The sequence below is a fragment of the Pyrus communis genome, chromosome 6 (assembly GCF_963583255.1).
Source record: "Pyrus communis chromosome 6, drPyrComm1.1, whole genome shotgun sequence".
Lineage (NCBI taxonomy): Eukaryota > Viridiplantae > Streptophyta > Magnoliopsida > Rosales > Rosaceae > Pyrus > Pyrus communis.
Window position 1 is genome coordinate 24,856,761 of NC_084808.1, and position 14,471 is coordinate 24,871,231.

Below are 14,471 nucleotides of genomic sequence, written 5' to 3' on the forward strand. Positions count from 1 at the left end.
TCATAAAAGCTTCTGGCCAAGGACAAGGTCCCTGATGGAGTGCAACTCAGTTACAACATCACTCATATCCTTTCGGTCTCTCGGGGATTCATCAGAACACGAGATTCCTATTTTAAATATTGAACTCAAACACACTTGGATTTTTTCAGCACTCATGATGCTGCTTTGGTCGGGAGTAATAGGGTCGAATAGTGAATCTGCAATTTCTGCAACTCGATGTGGCAAATCCATCTTGACAAAATTGTGAAGGTTCAAGCCGTCACTAAACATAGGGTCAGTGTGTGTCTTCCCTGTAAACATCTCTAACAAGAGAATACCAAAGCTGTAGACATCCCCACATGTTGCAATCTTGCTTCCCATGCCATACTTTACAATTCAAACATCACAAAAGAGCAACATGAACTCGTTAGTTAATTAACTTTATTTTTCCAGCCAAGTAAATGAATGATCAAAATGAAAATAGAGAATCACATGAAGATGTTTACCAGGAGCAGCATAACCAACCGTTCTTCGTATTCGAATGAACTAAATTGGAGAGGTTATAAATGGAGGAAGGGACGATACCAGACAACTTATTTAAGCCTAATGAGAAAAATATCAACTTTTTCAACTGACCTAGGGAACTAGGGATGTCACCTGACAAGCGATTGTCGTAAAATGCAAAAACATCAAGTGATGAAATGTTCCCCAGGAATCAGGGATTGCTCCTGACGAAGTGTTGCGTTGACGAACAAGTTTTTCAAGTTTAGTGAAGGAGCCAAACTCTATAGGAATTTTACCCACCAACTGATTGGAGCCCGAATAGAAACCGATGAGGTCAAGACAATTTGACAAATTGACAGGAATAACACCAGTGAGTGAGTTTTGGGTCAAATTTAATACCTGCAATCTGCGCAAACGCCCGACTTCTGGTGGGATTTACAAATGGTTGTCGCTCAAACGTAGTACCCTGAGGAAGCTTAGATTTCCTATGTGTGGGGATATGGTACCCACCAAGCTTTGGTTCCCTATGTTTAACCTAGTGATCCATTGTTGATGTCGTTGGCTGCATATGACACCTTGTCATAGGCAGAAGTGATATGATTCGTTCCATGAACTCAGGAACTGACCGGGGTCCTCCTTTATCTGAGCTTTGATGGCCAACAACGCCATCCTGTCTGTTTCGTTCCCGCCTAGTTTCGGATGCATGGAGAAGCTGAAGCAGCAGAGAAATACGTTAAAAAGTGAGCGTACACGTCCTGTTTCTTATCTTTTCTAACTGGAAATTGTGGTTCAGTAAGTTCCCACCCAACAACTAGGTTCAACAACAATCTAGAAAAACTTACAAGTCCAAACTTACAATTGTGGTTCAGAAAGTTCCCACCTCTTTCTTTTTTAACGTTATTAGTGCTCAGAAATATGATGTCACCTTCTTACCAACAGTGACGAAGGAGGGTGGTGCTGGAAAAAAGAACTTTGTCGCTCATGCCTATCCTCCCGACTACGTTGATGGGTTAATTTGCCATTTATAGGCCTTAAGTCTTTGTCTCCAAGTCCTATATTTTCTATCTTTCCATATGTGTCATGGTAGTGGTGCTCTCCGGTGTGTAGGATACACATGGGAATTGAACTAGCTTCAAAGTTCCCTCGTGAAGGATATTTTTGGACAAAGGCCAAGTCTTCTTGAAAGAAAATTCTGAGTCTAACAACATTATTATGGCCGGAAAATCTCCATGGAGAGATTCAATTGCGACATTTGATTTACATGATAAATGAGACTTAGACAAAAAGCAACGTAATAAACAAGTGGGAAATTGCTAGGTTCACGCATGGACCGACTTGACTTGTTGCAGTAAACAGGTGAAGTCTAGGTCACGAGAGAATAATGCTTAGGGTTAGGGCATATGAGCAAACGAAATAGTTTTCAAAGAACGAGGATTCTCTTCGGATCCTCTCATCGTGTCAATTCATCGTAAATATTTTAAATATTTTTATTTAAAATTACACACAAATAGTACTTAATTGATAAAAACTAACCGCACAATGTACGATGAACAGAAACGATGGATTCTCACAAAGAGGATTCGGAAATGATCTTCATTCAGTATTCAAACTACCTTTATATATTTGTTTTTTTTTTTTTAATTTTAGTTTTTAGTTTTTGTGTTTGTGTTTGGAACTATGGTTGACAAAACTGAGTTCTGATTCACGTACCATGTGAACTTAATTGGAAAAGGATTCTTGCCGGATCATTTTTCTGGAGATACTAGGGATCCCGTGATTGTGATCGTGATCGTGCATCGTATATCATGCAGTCAGAAATCATTTCAAAATTTAAAATTTAAAATTAAATATAAATAGCACCTAATGAAAACTGATCACACGATGTATGATGAAAGGTCACGATCAAGGGATCCCTAGAATTACCAGGAAAAGGATCCGGCAAGGATCCGGCAAGGATCCTTTTCCAACTTAATTAGTCTAAATTCAAAGCACAAAATCATTGTGCTTATTTTTATTATTTTTTTTTAAATGCTAGGTGGATTATCTCAGTGGGATTCATTATGAACTCTGTCATCTTATATTTTTGGCATAATGTCCTATAATGTTGACATGAAAATTGACATTAAATTGTAAGGTAGCAGAAAGCCTCTTACAGTTTAACTATAATTAGTCACTTAGTACTACGGTCTGATGGTATTCATCTTCGCTTAGAAGTGAGAGGTCTTAAGTTCGAATCTCGTGGATGACGAATTTGATACCAAATTAAGCTGCCCATTGTGTGGTTTAGCCGAACTTTCCCTCCCCTTAGTGTAAAAATATAGATGTACTAAAAAAAATACTATAATTATTTCACATTACTCAATATGCACAATTAATTGAGCACAATAATAATTTTGAGTCATGATCTTAAATTTTTGTTCGAATCTTTCTTTTTTTATTAAAGCTTATAAATAAGTGACTTCACTCAACCACTACTTTTCTTATTGACTTATCTTTAGACAATAACTAAGCGTAAGAAAAGAGGTAGGCAAAAGAGGAAATAAATGTGATCCACGGTGGTTGGTAGGCTCTGACTAGGGAATTGATCATTGGGTACAATGAGGTGGAAAGAGATCATCTCCAAATCTCTTCCACCAACGTTATTAGATCAATTGATTCGGATCTTTAAAATTTTATCCAACAGTAAAAAAATTATTATAATTTTTAAGAGATCAAAATAAGTGGGCTGTTAGATAAAATTTCAAAGGCCATATCACTTGATTCAGTAACTTTGGTGGAAGAGATCTGGAGAGTATCTCCTTCCCAATGAGGTAACTCACTCTGTCCTTAGTTAACTTACCTCCAAACTCAAAAATTAAAGTAATGTTGTGAGTTTTTTCGATCACTAAAAGGTTGGATTATCATGGTGAAGTAACCAGTTAAATCTTTATATTTAAAAAAAAATCAAAAATAAATAAATTAGAAAAAAAGTACTGCTATTCCAAATGGAGTAACGCTATTAATACCATATTTTTGTACCACATTTTCATATCACCTTAGATGGCATTTGATGTGGACAGCCACATCATTTGAATTAATCAGATTTTTTTTAATTTAATTCATTATTTAATAAACTAATAATTAAGAAAAACTAGTTAATTAAGAGTAATTCTATTCATACCATGTTTTTTTACCACATTTTCATATCACCTTAGGTGGCATTTATTGTGGGTAGCCACATCATTTGAATTAATTAGATTTTTAAATTTAGTTCATTATTTAATAAACTAATAATTAAGAAAAACTAGTTAATTACATGATGATTGTGATATACGAGGAGTCTTTCTCCTTCCTTTCCTTGGGTTTTGCAAATTTTTCAAATGATATGGTTGTCCACATCAAATACAACCTAAGGCGATATAGAAATGTGATATAAAAACATGACATGAATAGCATTACTCGTTAATTAAATGATAATTATGGTATACGATGAGTCTTTCTCCTTCCTTTCCTTAGGTTTTGCAAATTTTTCAAATGATGTTACTATCCACATCAGATGCCACCTAAGATGGTATAAAAATATGGTATGAATAACATTTCTCTTCCAAATGACATGTTTTTCTTTTTCTTCTTTCAAATTGTACGTGCGATAAAAGTAAAAGTGAGGGGACACAAACATTGAAACATTACTAGCATATAAAAGTACAATATCCAAACCCAAAATATTATAGGGTGCAATCTGCTTACAGATTAGGGTTTAGATAAAACCAGCTTTGTGCATTAGCATGCACACTTCGACTCATTTTATTTATTTGGCCATTATTTATTAAGGAAAAACTCCAATGATCTCCAAAGCTAGCTTATTTAAGCTTGCAAATAATTAATTAGCCAGAACATAGGCATCGAGCTCCAGGAAGTTCTTGGCAGCAAAATCCTTGATGATGCTTGGTTCGGGAACCTGTTCATGTGCTTTCTCATACACAGACGACCACTTCACCAAGCTCCCGTCTCCCTTGGGAGTCACGGTTAGGGTGCACTTGAAGCTCTTGTAGTACTTGAGCAGATCTCCGTCGGTCACCTTATAAGCAACCGCCTTTCCGACTTCATCCACTGCATCGATCGTCTCCTTTGATACTTTCACAAGTGCAGAACCTACCGGCAAGGAAATACATTAATTATAAGGAAGTGTTCTCTCGTCAAGCTGTAAATTTGTCTCAGACGTACGTGAATTTATAATTTAAGTACATAGTAAGATAATATATGCATGTAACTACCTTCAGCATATGTAATAAGCCGAACGGATCCAACAGCTTTGCCATCGCCTTCGAGGACATCGATGCTTTTGTAGTCATGAGGAAATGCCTTGGGGAAGACAGTGGTGGAGTCCCTAAGGGCTTCCCAAAACTTTTGTGCAGGAGACTTCACCTCAACTTCTACTTCAAGCTTTCCATCACATGAAGCCATTTTATATATATGGATGTGGTAGCTTTGGCTAGAACAAGAATGTAATTAGAGGAAATTGACTGATTTTCTTAAAGAATTGCTTGAGATTTCTGAGAATTAGGGATCCATATATATACTAGTTTGAGTGCTTTGGAGGTCTTAAATTCAGTAGGAATAAGCTCAACTGCCACTTTATTAACCTCCCTCAGAAACACCACAAAAACTGATAGCATGCCATTCACGTGCATCGTGAATGTGCAAGGAATGGGAGAAGGGCCCAATACTTTAATTGGTGTTTTTGGTTTGCAGGCGTCAGTTAAAAGAAATAGGAAAATGTTAAACCTAGCTACAAATTTGTCGTTTGGCAGTGTTTTGCTATATGATAAGATATTAATTAAAGGAGCATTCACATTTTCAAATCAATTTTCACAATTATTAGAAAATTGACTGAAATGGTGAGTTTACAAATTTCAATTAGTGAAATGTCTTAGTATTGCAAGTGGTTTGTAGCTCAGCTGATTAAGAACATATTCACTCTTTGACTAGAAGTCCCATGTTCGATTCTCCTTTTTCGTAGTTTAAATGAATTTAGTGTAGATTATCTTATCGTTCGTGAAATTGTTTTATTGAAATGTATCACTTTTCAATATTTGATTGATCCGTCATTAATGTTAATCGATACATTATTAATGTTTAATCAATTTATTGTCAATATTCGATTGATATAACGTCAACATATGTATCGTTAGTATTTAAGTTTGATCCGTTCAACAATTGAGTTATGTAACTTAATCATTTCATACAAATTTTCAACATTATGTACCTGTTGTATAGATGATATTAGCAGATTAGGACGACTCACCTAAGTTAGAGGCAAGTTTGCTCGACACTGCAACCATATATGAAATGGAAGAGACGGTTTTCAAATGAATCATTAATGTTATGCGTGAGGACACATGAAAAACATTACTAATGTTAATGCTATCTTATTTCTTTTCACTTCTCTTGATGTTGCATTTTTTTCGCTTTGTTTAGTAAATTAGTCTACATTTGGTGTGTCAGAGATACGCCTTGCATTATTTACCCATCCGATAAACACCCAACTAGATAATCAATTATGTTCAATGCACAAATTAATCATTTAACTAAATATTTAATACAATTCGAAATATCAAACGAGACGTTAGGATTTACGTGAGCATACACATTGTAAAGTCCTGGCCTCCTTTCACACAACCAGAAAAGAATTGCTATTCATTTGGTCTAGAATCTAGAAAAAGTTCATCGTTGGCACACACACAACTATCACTTGTGGGATTCTGGATAACCTTATTACTTTTTAGCACTCCATCGATCGATATGTGATGCTTTTGAGTAACTTCAAAAATATAGGAACTGGGAAGTAACTTCAAAACGAAAGATTGGAATAATATCAAACTTTTGGGTCCCATTTGGGTGTTGATTGCGACTGACATCATAATATTTCTCCATGTCAAATTTTCAAAAATTAGAAAATAGTAACAAATAAAACAACAACAAAAAAAAATGAGATGAACAGATATGAAAGCACCCTCTCAACTGCAAACCCTTCTTTTATTTTTATTTTGAGAAATTAAATCGTAAAAATGTAAGGAACAAGAGATGTTGCAGTAGCTTCAATTTCCTTGTCAAACAACTTCCTCATCATCCAATATTAAGCAAGCAAAAGCAATGCCCAACTTTCCCTTTTTTTTTTTTTTTTTTTTTTGAGAGCTACCGTTTTAGGGTTGTTGGCGGATGATTTGTTGAGTACTCTCCTCTCCTAATTTAACTTCACTTGCTCTATACGTACACTCTCGACCCAATTCTCGTAATATATATATTTTTTTTTCTTCTGTAATTTTCAAATTACGAAAATTTCGATTTCGTTTTCTACCCTCTCATGCATTTCAATCCTCAGTCCTGAGAAAAAACTGGATCAAACTTAAAGAGACATTATGCCTTTCGGTTTAGTTTCGGCATGGAACAAGCGTCGGCGGTCGAAGTCCCACGACCTTACGGACCCTTGTATGTTCTTTCTTCTAATTGTTCTTCTCTTTCTTTGCAGCTTTGTTTGCGGGTGTTCGTTGCCAACGTTTTGTTATGATTTGCGTGTGATCCCCTTTCAGGGATTTATAAACCGGTGGAGTACTGGCAGCTCGAGGATCAAACCCCCCAACCGACGAAAAGACACCATCATGGCTCGTCAATTTTCACACTCAAAGAAATGGAAGAGGCAACATGTTCCTTCAGTGAAGAAAATCTGCTCGGGAAAGGAGGATTTGGGCGTGTATACCGGGGAACTTTGCGGTCAGGAGAGGTATGTTTCGTTGCAGGAATGAGTTTCTGGATTTATGAACAACTCAGTTGTCCAGGAGCATACTGATGTGTGCTCTGTTTGGGAATGTAAAGGTTGTAGCCATCAAGAAAATGGAGCTGCCACCTTTCAAAGCAGCTGAGGGAGAACGAGAATTTCGGGTGGAAGTAGATATCTTGAGCAGACTTGAACACCCAAATCTGGTTTCTTTGATCGGCTATTGTGCTGACGGGAAGCAACGGTTTCTGGTGTATGAATATATGCAGAAAGGGAACCTGCAAGATCACTTGAATGGTTGGATTTCAACTAGGAATGCATACATATGCTTAATTCACATGAGAATAACCAATCAGTTTGCTAATCTTCAGAACAATTAATCAGTTTGCTAATCTTCGGAACAATCTTTAATCGTACGACAGGGATCGGGGAAGCGAAAATGGATTGGCCTCGACGGCTCAAGGTGGCCCTTGGAGCGGCAAGGGGACTAGCATATCTGCACTCTAGTTCTGCTGTTGGGATTCCTATTGTCCACAGAGATTTCAAATCCACCAATATTCTTTTAAGCGACAACTTTGAAGCAAAGGTAAAAACGTGTTTGCTTGATTTGAAATTTTGCCTCACGTTGCTTTTGAACTTTGAACAAAACATATAGAGCTCAAATTTAATCACGATTTCATGTAGATATCCGATTTTGGACTCGCCAAGATGATGCCGGAGGGCAAGGAAATATACGTGACTGCTAGAGTGCTCGGAACATTCGGCTATTTTGATCCCGAGTATACATCGGTACGCATCTTTGAACATTCCATTAAATTTTGTTTCTCAAACGATATAATGCATCGAAATTCATGCATTCTGCAACTTCTCTGCGTTCAGTACTGTAAAAAAAGCGAACAAAAACAATATAGTTCGACACGAAGGCGGATTTTCTCCAGAAATTTCATAACCGGCATGTTTATATGCTTGTGATGCACGCTGCTTCCTGTAATTTTCACTCTTATTCATTTAATTCACAACCACCCATCTCAAATGAATGCTTGTAAGAAATTTTGATCACACTATTCATGGAAAAACCAATGTTACATAACAAGAGGTGTATTTGGAAACAGACTGGAAAACTCACTTTACAAAGCGATGTTTATGCATTTGGCGTGGTTCTTCTTGAACTTCTGACTGGACGTCAAGCCGTTGACATTACCCTGGGACCAAACGATCAAAACCTAGTGCTACAGGTAGAGTATATATTTTCTCACTCCTACTTATTATGCTGGTTAAGTACATTAGGTTGTTGAAGTAAACATGACTAAAGTTCATATGTTTCAGGTAAGACACATATTGAACGATAGGAAGAAACTGCGTAAGGTGATAGATTCTGAGCTGGGTCGAAGTTCATACAACATGGAATCTATAGCTATGTTTGCAAACCTGGCATCAAGATGTGTGCGTCCGGAGAGCAGTGAGAGACCCTCCATGGCAGAATGTGTAAAAGAGCTCCAGTTGATTATCTATACAAATGCGAAAGGCTTGGGAGTGGCCGTGGCTCCTAATAAACACATGTTCTAATTGCAGGATGGAGACAAGGTACAACATAATCGAAATCCTTTACTTCTGCTAATAAAAGAATTGTTGAATCTTCATAGCTTGGTGACCTATGATCTCAAAAACAAGACCCACAAAGAGAATTCGATAAGGATTGAGAAATACAAAATGCAGTTGAGTAGATATATTAGACAGAGAATTCATCACAAAACAATCAAATTGAAGTTGGTTTTCGTGTACAAGATCAAGAAAGCCTACGATGTAAATTAATAATGAATGAGATTCCAATATAAGAAGGGATCATTTTCTTGTATCACTATGTTTGGAAACTTTGTAACCTTTCGTAAATTATGTATTGTAAACTGAGAGTATATGTAATTTGTACTTTATATGTCTTCCATACGAGCCTACAAATCACAAGGCGGAAAGAATAATACTACTGTTTCATATATCTCTATAGTTCCCTACTCTATTTACTTGAATCCTTCAATATCTAACTCACATGTACCAAAACGAGAGTGGATATGGTCATTGAACTATATGTTTGCATTAAGGTTAGAAGTCTAGGTCCCTAGGACTACATACAACATACAACATACAACAAATAGAAATGACTGATGAGATTACCTGCAACAAACCAAGTCTCTACCATACACATTACAAAATGCAAGCAATCGGCACATAGGATCAAGCATTCTACGCAAAAGACAACCCAGCTGGATAATCTTGACAACCTCAAGGCCTTTAATCATCTATCCTGAGCAAAGCAATGGATTTAAGGAACAAGGCAACAGTATGAGATTTTGCTGCATAATGATTTATCAATACAAAGCAGTAACTGCATGTACCTCAGAGACACATATTATGATTTTCACATAAACACTCATCGTGTTAATTCCTCTTCAGAACAGAATGTATCCGATTCTGAAAAGTTGGTTAACACTGGAAGTTTCTTGCACATTAAGTGCTTGCGCCTCTGCAACAGCAACAAAACCAAAATGGTATTCGTCTCTACAATGTCGTATCCTGCTTTTTTATACATGTTGAATGGAGCTGTATCAATCATCCTGCAATGCAAGTACACCTCTCTTGAGGAACTCATCTGCGAGATTAGTTCCTCGCTTGCCTTCAAAAGATGCCATCCGATGCCCCTCCTGAAAATTTACGAAGTCATAATCTTATATCAAGTCTCGTTTGTGACACAGTGAACTAAAGCTTTGTCTTTCTGAATCTGGTGTTATATGAGTGTAGTTTTGTAATCAGTCAGTTCAAAAAACAATACAATTACGAAAACCAAACGCATTCAATCTGCAAATTACGACAAGAATACAATGCAATGCAATTACGCCGAGAACATAACATGCCCAAGAAACAACAATTGATAAAGTAAAACTTCACTTGGGGAAGCAAAACAAACCTCCGAAGCGATTTTTTCACCGCCATGTTACTAATATAAGGCGAATTCTTGGGAGGAGTTGGTGTAGGAGGCGAGGCAACGGCACCCTTTTTGTTAAAGCAAACTTCCACCGTCCCCGCCAAAAGCTCAACTTCATCTTCTTCTTCTACTTCTTCCAGTTGTTCTTCTTCTTCTTCTTTGCCCTCTTCTTTTCTTCTTCTGTAAAACGCGATGAGCGTGGCGGTGTTGGGAAGAAGCTCCATTCTTTCAAACAAGTACTGCTTGACCAAGTAGCCCAGCACAGACACATACCCAGAAGGCAAAAGCATCGACTCCGCGAACGACTCGGCGAGCAACCCGACGGTGATGTCCAACTCCTCCGGCCTCATCACCCGAACCCACATCGACCCAGATTCCAATTCCTGGTAGTACCTGAAATCCTCGAGGCGTTTGAGCTGCTCGAGCTCTTCACTGCTCAGAAACTTACCTGTTCTAAGAGGGTATTCGAGAAATGACGAAGTTGTTGAAGTAGTAGTATCGGAATCAGTAGTGGTGGTGGTGGAATCGGTAGTCGTGGAATCAGCAGCTGTGGTGGTGGCGGTGGTGGTGGTGGGAGAATGAGATGGGGAGGAGGAGGATTTGAAGGCGAAACGGTCTGACTTGGGGAAAATAGAAAGTGAGTACTTGGGGAGAACAGTTGAGGAGGTAGAGGGAGTGACGGGAAGGTTTTGGTGGGGTTTGAAGTGGTGGGTGACGGAGAAGAGATGGCAGTGGCGGCGGTGGTGGTACCGCTGTGGATCTAAAGAGAAAGAGAGCGAAACAGTTGCAGCCATGGAAAGAAAAACAGTAGCTCAATGTCTACTTGCGTGCTTCTATTACTTGTTTGTATGGAGTTGAAATCTTCTGTAATCCCATTTTCTTCTACTTTTCCTATGGATTTTCCTGTCAACTGCACAGAAAAAGCTGTTATTTCTGCTCCAAAAGATAACTTATTGCATAAGCCCATTGGAGTTTGGAGAAATATTTAGGGAAAAAGCCCAAAACACAAGCAACGTAAAGTTAACTTTGGGCCTGCAGTCCTCTAAAGTCCCTTCACAAATGGCCCAAAAACTTTTGGTAAGAAAGAAAGATATTTATTTTTATGGTCGTCCAAATTGAAGAATTTATTTAGATTTAAAGATCGTTTAGATTTAAGAATTTATCCCCAAACATTAAAATTGCTCAAAATTGTCATTTTATTGTCCATTTTTTCATACAAGCAAAATCAAGAGGTAGGGATTCGAACCCAGGACATTGGATGATAGATCTATTGAATATACCATTTTAAGGGTGCATATGTTAACATATTTGTGAAGCAAATTGAAGTAGCTAACTTTGGATAATTGTGGGTATGTTGAAATGGTAGAGGGCTTTTTCTTTTACCAATTGGAAGGTGAGTTTCTTTTGTGTGTACGAGAAATTGAAACTACTCCATATTATTACATGATACTTTGAAACTTTAAGGTATTTTCATTTTTTTTGGTTGAGAAATGTCCATAAAAGTTGGGAAGCAAGACACGATAAGAAAGATACAAACTTGCAACCACACAAATTCTCAAAAGGAGAAATGCTTGGCTCCTTATGAATGAGGAGTTCCTCGTGATCAATACCGTTTATATTATAAATCACTCTATAAAGATCAATTAAAACTACGATCGTTTAGTCAATCGATAAAAGTAGATAAATAGACGATTTGTAATTCTTTTATATAGTTTGATGATTAAACAATCTCATATTTTACTGATGTTTTTGCAAAAATGATCTTTACAGTATAATTAATAACAAAACGGTTTTAATCATGAGCACAAAATTCGGTGAATTAGTCCTTGATTATCTTCAGGAGGATCTCCTTGATCTTAAGGATTCAAGTTAATTATTTCCGAAAGGCTTGGAACACAATTTGAAGGCTGAAAAATTGTAGTAAAGGTGGCAAGATTTACGGTATATTTGGAGTTCTCAAACAAACTGCAGGGACTTGCCAATTATCTATCAAAATTCTATACCACTTCTTCCAATTCAACTCAATCGTACACCTTCCAACCATATAGATTGTAATCTGTGGAACCCTTAATTTTGTTTTTCTTTTGACAAAAACTAATCTAATTTACGAGGAGGAGATCCAAACTTGGATGTAACGAAGCAAGCACGCACACCAACCGGCCTAACTCACGTCTTCGTTTGTTCCCCCCTCAAAATTTCTCCACCACATCTTCAATCAACTCATTCTTGTTTTCTTCCATTACAACAGAGAGCCCAAACAAAACAACCAATCGATGCAGATTGTCTTCCTCTTCTTTGGCCTTCTCGCAGCTTCATAACCACCACACATACTGGGAACAAGAATGAAACAAACAAACAAAACCGACCAATGATTCTTTAATAACTCATTTTGCTCTCCTTAAGTCTTGAGAGGAACTTAACCACAACGGGGATGCAATTGCGTCACTGTTCCCAACCAATCAGGAACCCAATCAGCAAATGGAAGTGCGGCTTGGAATACCGTCACAGTAGCATCACCGTTACGTGGAAGTTCTTCTCCTCCATTCACTTCCCCTGATTCCATTTCTTCATGACCTCCAGCAGAATCTCATTCCATGTGTCAATAGGGCCTGGCAAGCACCAATGCACACAATCATTCTGCACCCTCTCAGGAACCCCATCAATAAATGGAAACTTATTCATGTAAGGCCCTGGATGCCCATCTGGCCTCATCAAGGACAATTTAGTCACATCCAATGCCTCCAGCCTAAACCCTACAAATTTCTCACCATTTGCCCTAGCAGCCTCTACTTCTTCCACCTCCAGCTGCCTCATCTCAGCATCCATTCCTTCAAGCTGCTTCTCCCCCTCCTTGTAGGGTTTGGTCTTTGAACAAGCCCCATTCTTGTCCCATTCCCCTTCGAAATGCGCAGGCGAAAACGTCGTCAGAACCACATCAATCCCATTCCCATTCCCTCTCCTCTCAATTATGGTATTGAAAGTAGTCCTCACAGCTTTCCTCAACACATCATAGAATTCAATCTCAGTGTGATTTAATCCAGGGCAAAAATGGCACCCCAGAACATCATCCCCCTCAAAATACACTGCTGGGTGCAAAAACCAATGCCCAACTGACAACACAATCATATCAAATCCCCCCAAATCTGCAGCCCACCTCTCATTAACTTGATCCAAATACAATTTATTATAATTTGGACCATTTGGTGATTTCTCAACCCCTTTCACAAGAAATGGTGACCAATAAACTGACACATTGACATTGTGGGATGGAAAATTCCATCTCCTAAACTTGTTCTCCTCCCCATCTGTGTAAACAAGGTTGGGAGGAGAGGCAGTGGCAAGCAGGCAGAGGAGGGACTCCAACTGGTTCCTGGCCATGGAGTCCCCCACAAAAGCTATGTGCTTGTTGCTAACGAGATGGAGAAAAGTGCTGGGTTCAAACCTGGGGAGCTGGCACTTGCTGGGTTTCCACCTCCAGTAGAGATAACCCAAATCAGTTCTTCCATGGGTGATGCAGTTCTGACCTTCCTTGATTGTCCCACAGGTTGTGCCATTGTACAAAGGGCCCAGCTTCTCATGGACCCATTTGCCCCTGGTGTAGTCACATGAAGGTGTAGTTTCTTTAGCCTTTTCCTCTTCTGCACAAAGAAAAAACCCAACAAAATATTCAGGCAAAATATTTGTTATCTATGATAAAGATTCAAACTTTTAAGTACCTAAAAGAAAAACCAACCGGAAAAATTAAACAAAAGCTAGTGCAGACAAAAGTGCTTTTAGTAAGTACCTTGAGAGGAGGAAACGGGGGGCAATGGGGAAGGAGAGGAAGAAGAGGAGGAGGAGGAGGTTGAGATGGTAATTTCAGTGGAGTGAGGGAGGTGATCTGTAGAGGAGAGAGAGGGAGAGGGAGTGTAGAAGTACAAGCGGATTACAGCAAAGGGGAGGAGGACATAGATTGCATAAGGCAAGAGCTTTTTGGCAAGAGATGATGAGTGATGATATTGGTCTTTGAAAGGGCTTCTTGTTGTTCCCATTTCAAAGACTCGTTTTTTTGCTTTTCTTTCTGGCAAAATGCTTAATCTATCAGCTGAGAGGAAGAAAGAGAAGTGCTTTTTTCTTGAGCTGGATTAAGATTCTAGAGAGGAAGTGAGTGTTTTTTTTTTCGCTTTTCTTTCTGGTAAAATGCTTAAACTATCAGCTGAGAGGAAGAAAGAAAAGTGCTTTTTTCTTGAGCTGGATTAAGGTTTAAGAGAGAGAGAG

The 14,471-nt window shown here is 38.2% G+C and overlaps 5 protein-coding genes across 7 annotated transcripts; 1 reads left to right on the forward strand and 4 right to left on the reverse strand.

The window, feature by feature from the left end:
- On the reverse strand, nt 1-360 carry LOC137736299 (putative receptor-like protein kinase At3g47110). Its single transcript, XM_068475590.1, has one exon. It carries the CDS (start codon nt 358-360, stop codon nt 1-3), a length of 360 nt encoding a protein of 119 aa, XP_068331691.1.
- A 3,764-nt stretch (nt 361-4,124) lies between these two features.
- Nucleotides 4,125-5,014, reverse strand: LOC137738074 (MLP-like protein 423). The gene is made up of 2 exons (XM_068477677.1): nt 4,737-5,014; nt 4,125-4,614 (listed from the first exon to the last, which is right to left on the reverse strand). The coding sequence occupies exons 1-2, from the start codon at nt 4,924-4,926 to the stop codon at nt 4,343-4,345; spliced, it is 462 nt and encodes a 153-aa protein (XP_068333778.1). The 5' UTR covers nt 4,927-5,014; the 3' UTR covers nt 4,125-4,342.
- A 1,654-nt stretch (nt 5,015-6,668) lies between these two features.
- Nucleotides 6,669-9,187, forward strand: LOC137737469 (probable serine/threonine-protein kinase PBL28). Its single transcript, XM_068476958.1, has 7 exons — nt 6,669-6,951; nt 7,053-7,243; nt 7,336-7,534; nt 7,660-7,823; nt 7,922-8,026; nt 8,350-8,472; nt 8,564-9,187. Exons 1-7 carry the CDS (start codon nt 6,882-6,884, stop codon nt 8,801-8,803), a joined length of 1,092 nt encoding a protein of 363 aa, XP_068333059.1. The 5' UTR covers nt 6,669-6,881; the 3' UTR covers nt 8,804-9,187.
- LOC137737470 (GCN5-related N-acetyltransferase 5, chloroplastic-like) lies at nt 8,754-11,089 on the reverse strand. 3 transcript variants are annotated; one of them, XM_068476961.1, is made up of 4 exons: nt 10,197-11,089; nt 9,628-9,933; nt 9,407-9,531; nt 8,754-8,889 (listed from the first exon to the last, which is right to left on the reverse strand). In XM_068476961.1, exons 1-2 carry the CDS (start codon nt 11,006-11,008, stop codon nt 9,663-9,665), a joined length of 1,083 nt encoding a protein of 360 aa, XP_068333062.1. In that variant the 5' UTR covers nt 11,009-11,089; the 3' UTR covers nt 8,754-8,889; nt 9,407-9,531; nt 9,628-9,662. The 3 variants fall into 3 exon arrangements, with proteins under 3 accessions (XP_068333062.1, XP_068333061.1, XP_068333060.1); XM_068476960.1 differs by having other exon boundaries at nt 9,407-9,536; XM_068476959.1 differs by having other exon boundaries at nt 9,407-9,933.
- Nucleotides 11,090-12,184: 1,095 nt separating this feature from the next.
- On the reverse strand, nt 12,185-14,471 carry LOC137737661 (xyloglucan O-acetyltransferase 1-like). Its single transcript, XM_068477204.1, has 2 exons — nt 13,999-14,471; nt 12,185-13,852 (listed from the first exon to the last, which is right to left on the reverse strand). Exons 1-2 carry the CDS (start codon nt 14,243-14,245, stop codon nt 12,759-12,761), a joined length of 1,341 nt encoding a protein of 446 aa, XP_068333305.1. The 5' UTR covers nt 14,246-14,471; the 3' UTR covers nt 12,185-12,758.

Coding starts and splice junctions, on each gene's coding strand:
- LOC137738074 (XM_068477677.1), bottom strand. CDS start 4,926: ATGGCTTCATGTGATGGAAAGCTTGAAGTAGAAGTTGAGGTGAAGTCT. Junction 4,615..4,736: donor GCTTATTACATATGCTGAAG/GTAGTTACATGC, acceptor CCTTGCCGGTAG/GTTCTGCACTTGTGAAAGTA.
- LOC137737470 (XM_068476961.1), bottom strand. CDS start 11,008: ATGGCTGCAACTGTTTCGCTCTCTTTCTCTTTAGATCCACAGCGGTAC. Junction 9,934..10,196: donor GTGAAAAAATCGCTTCGGAG/GTTTGTTTTGCT, acceptor GTAAATTTTCAG/GAGGGGCATCGGATGGCATC.
- LOC137736299 (XM_068475590.1), bottom strand. CDS start 360: ATGGGAAGCAAGATTGCAACATGTGGGGATGTCTACAGCTTTGGTATT.
- LOC137737469 (XM_068476958.1), top strand. CDS start 6,882: ATGCCTTTCGGTTTAGTTTCGGCATGGAACAAGCGTCGGCGGTCGAAG. Junction 7,244..7,335: donor GAACTTTGCGGTCAGGAGAG/GTATGTTTCGTT, acceptor GGGAATGTAAAG/GTTGTAGCCATCAAGAAAAT. Junction 8,473..8,563: donor ATCAAAACCTAGTGCTACAG/GTAGAGTATATA, acceptor CATATGTTTCAG/GTAAGACACATATTGAACGA.
- LOC137737661 (XM_068477204.1), bottom strand. CDS start 14,245: ATGGGAACAACAAGAAGCCCTTTCAAAGACCAATATCATCACTCATCA. Junction 13,853..13,998: donor CCCCGTTTCCTCCTCTCAAG/GTACTTACTAAA, acceptor TTCTTTGTGCAG/AAGAGGAAAAGGCTAAAGAA.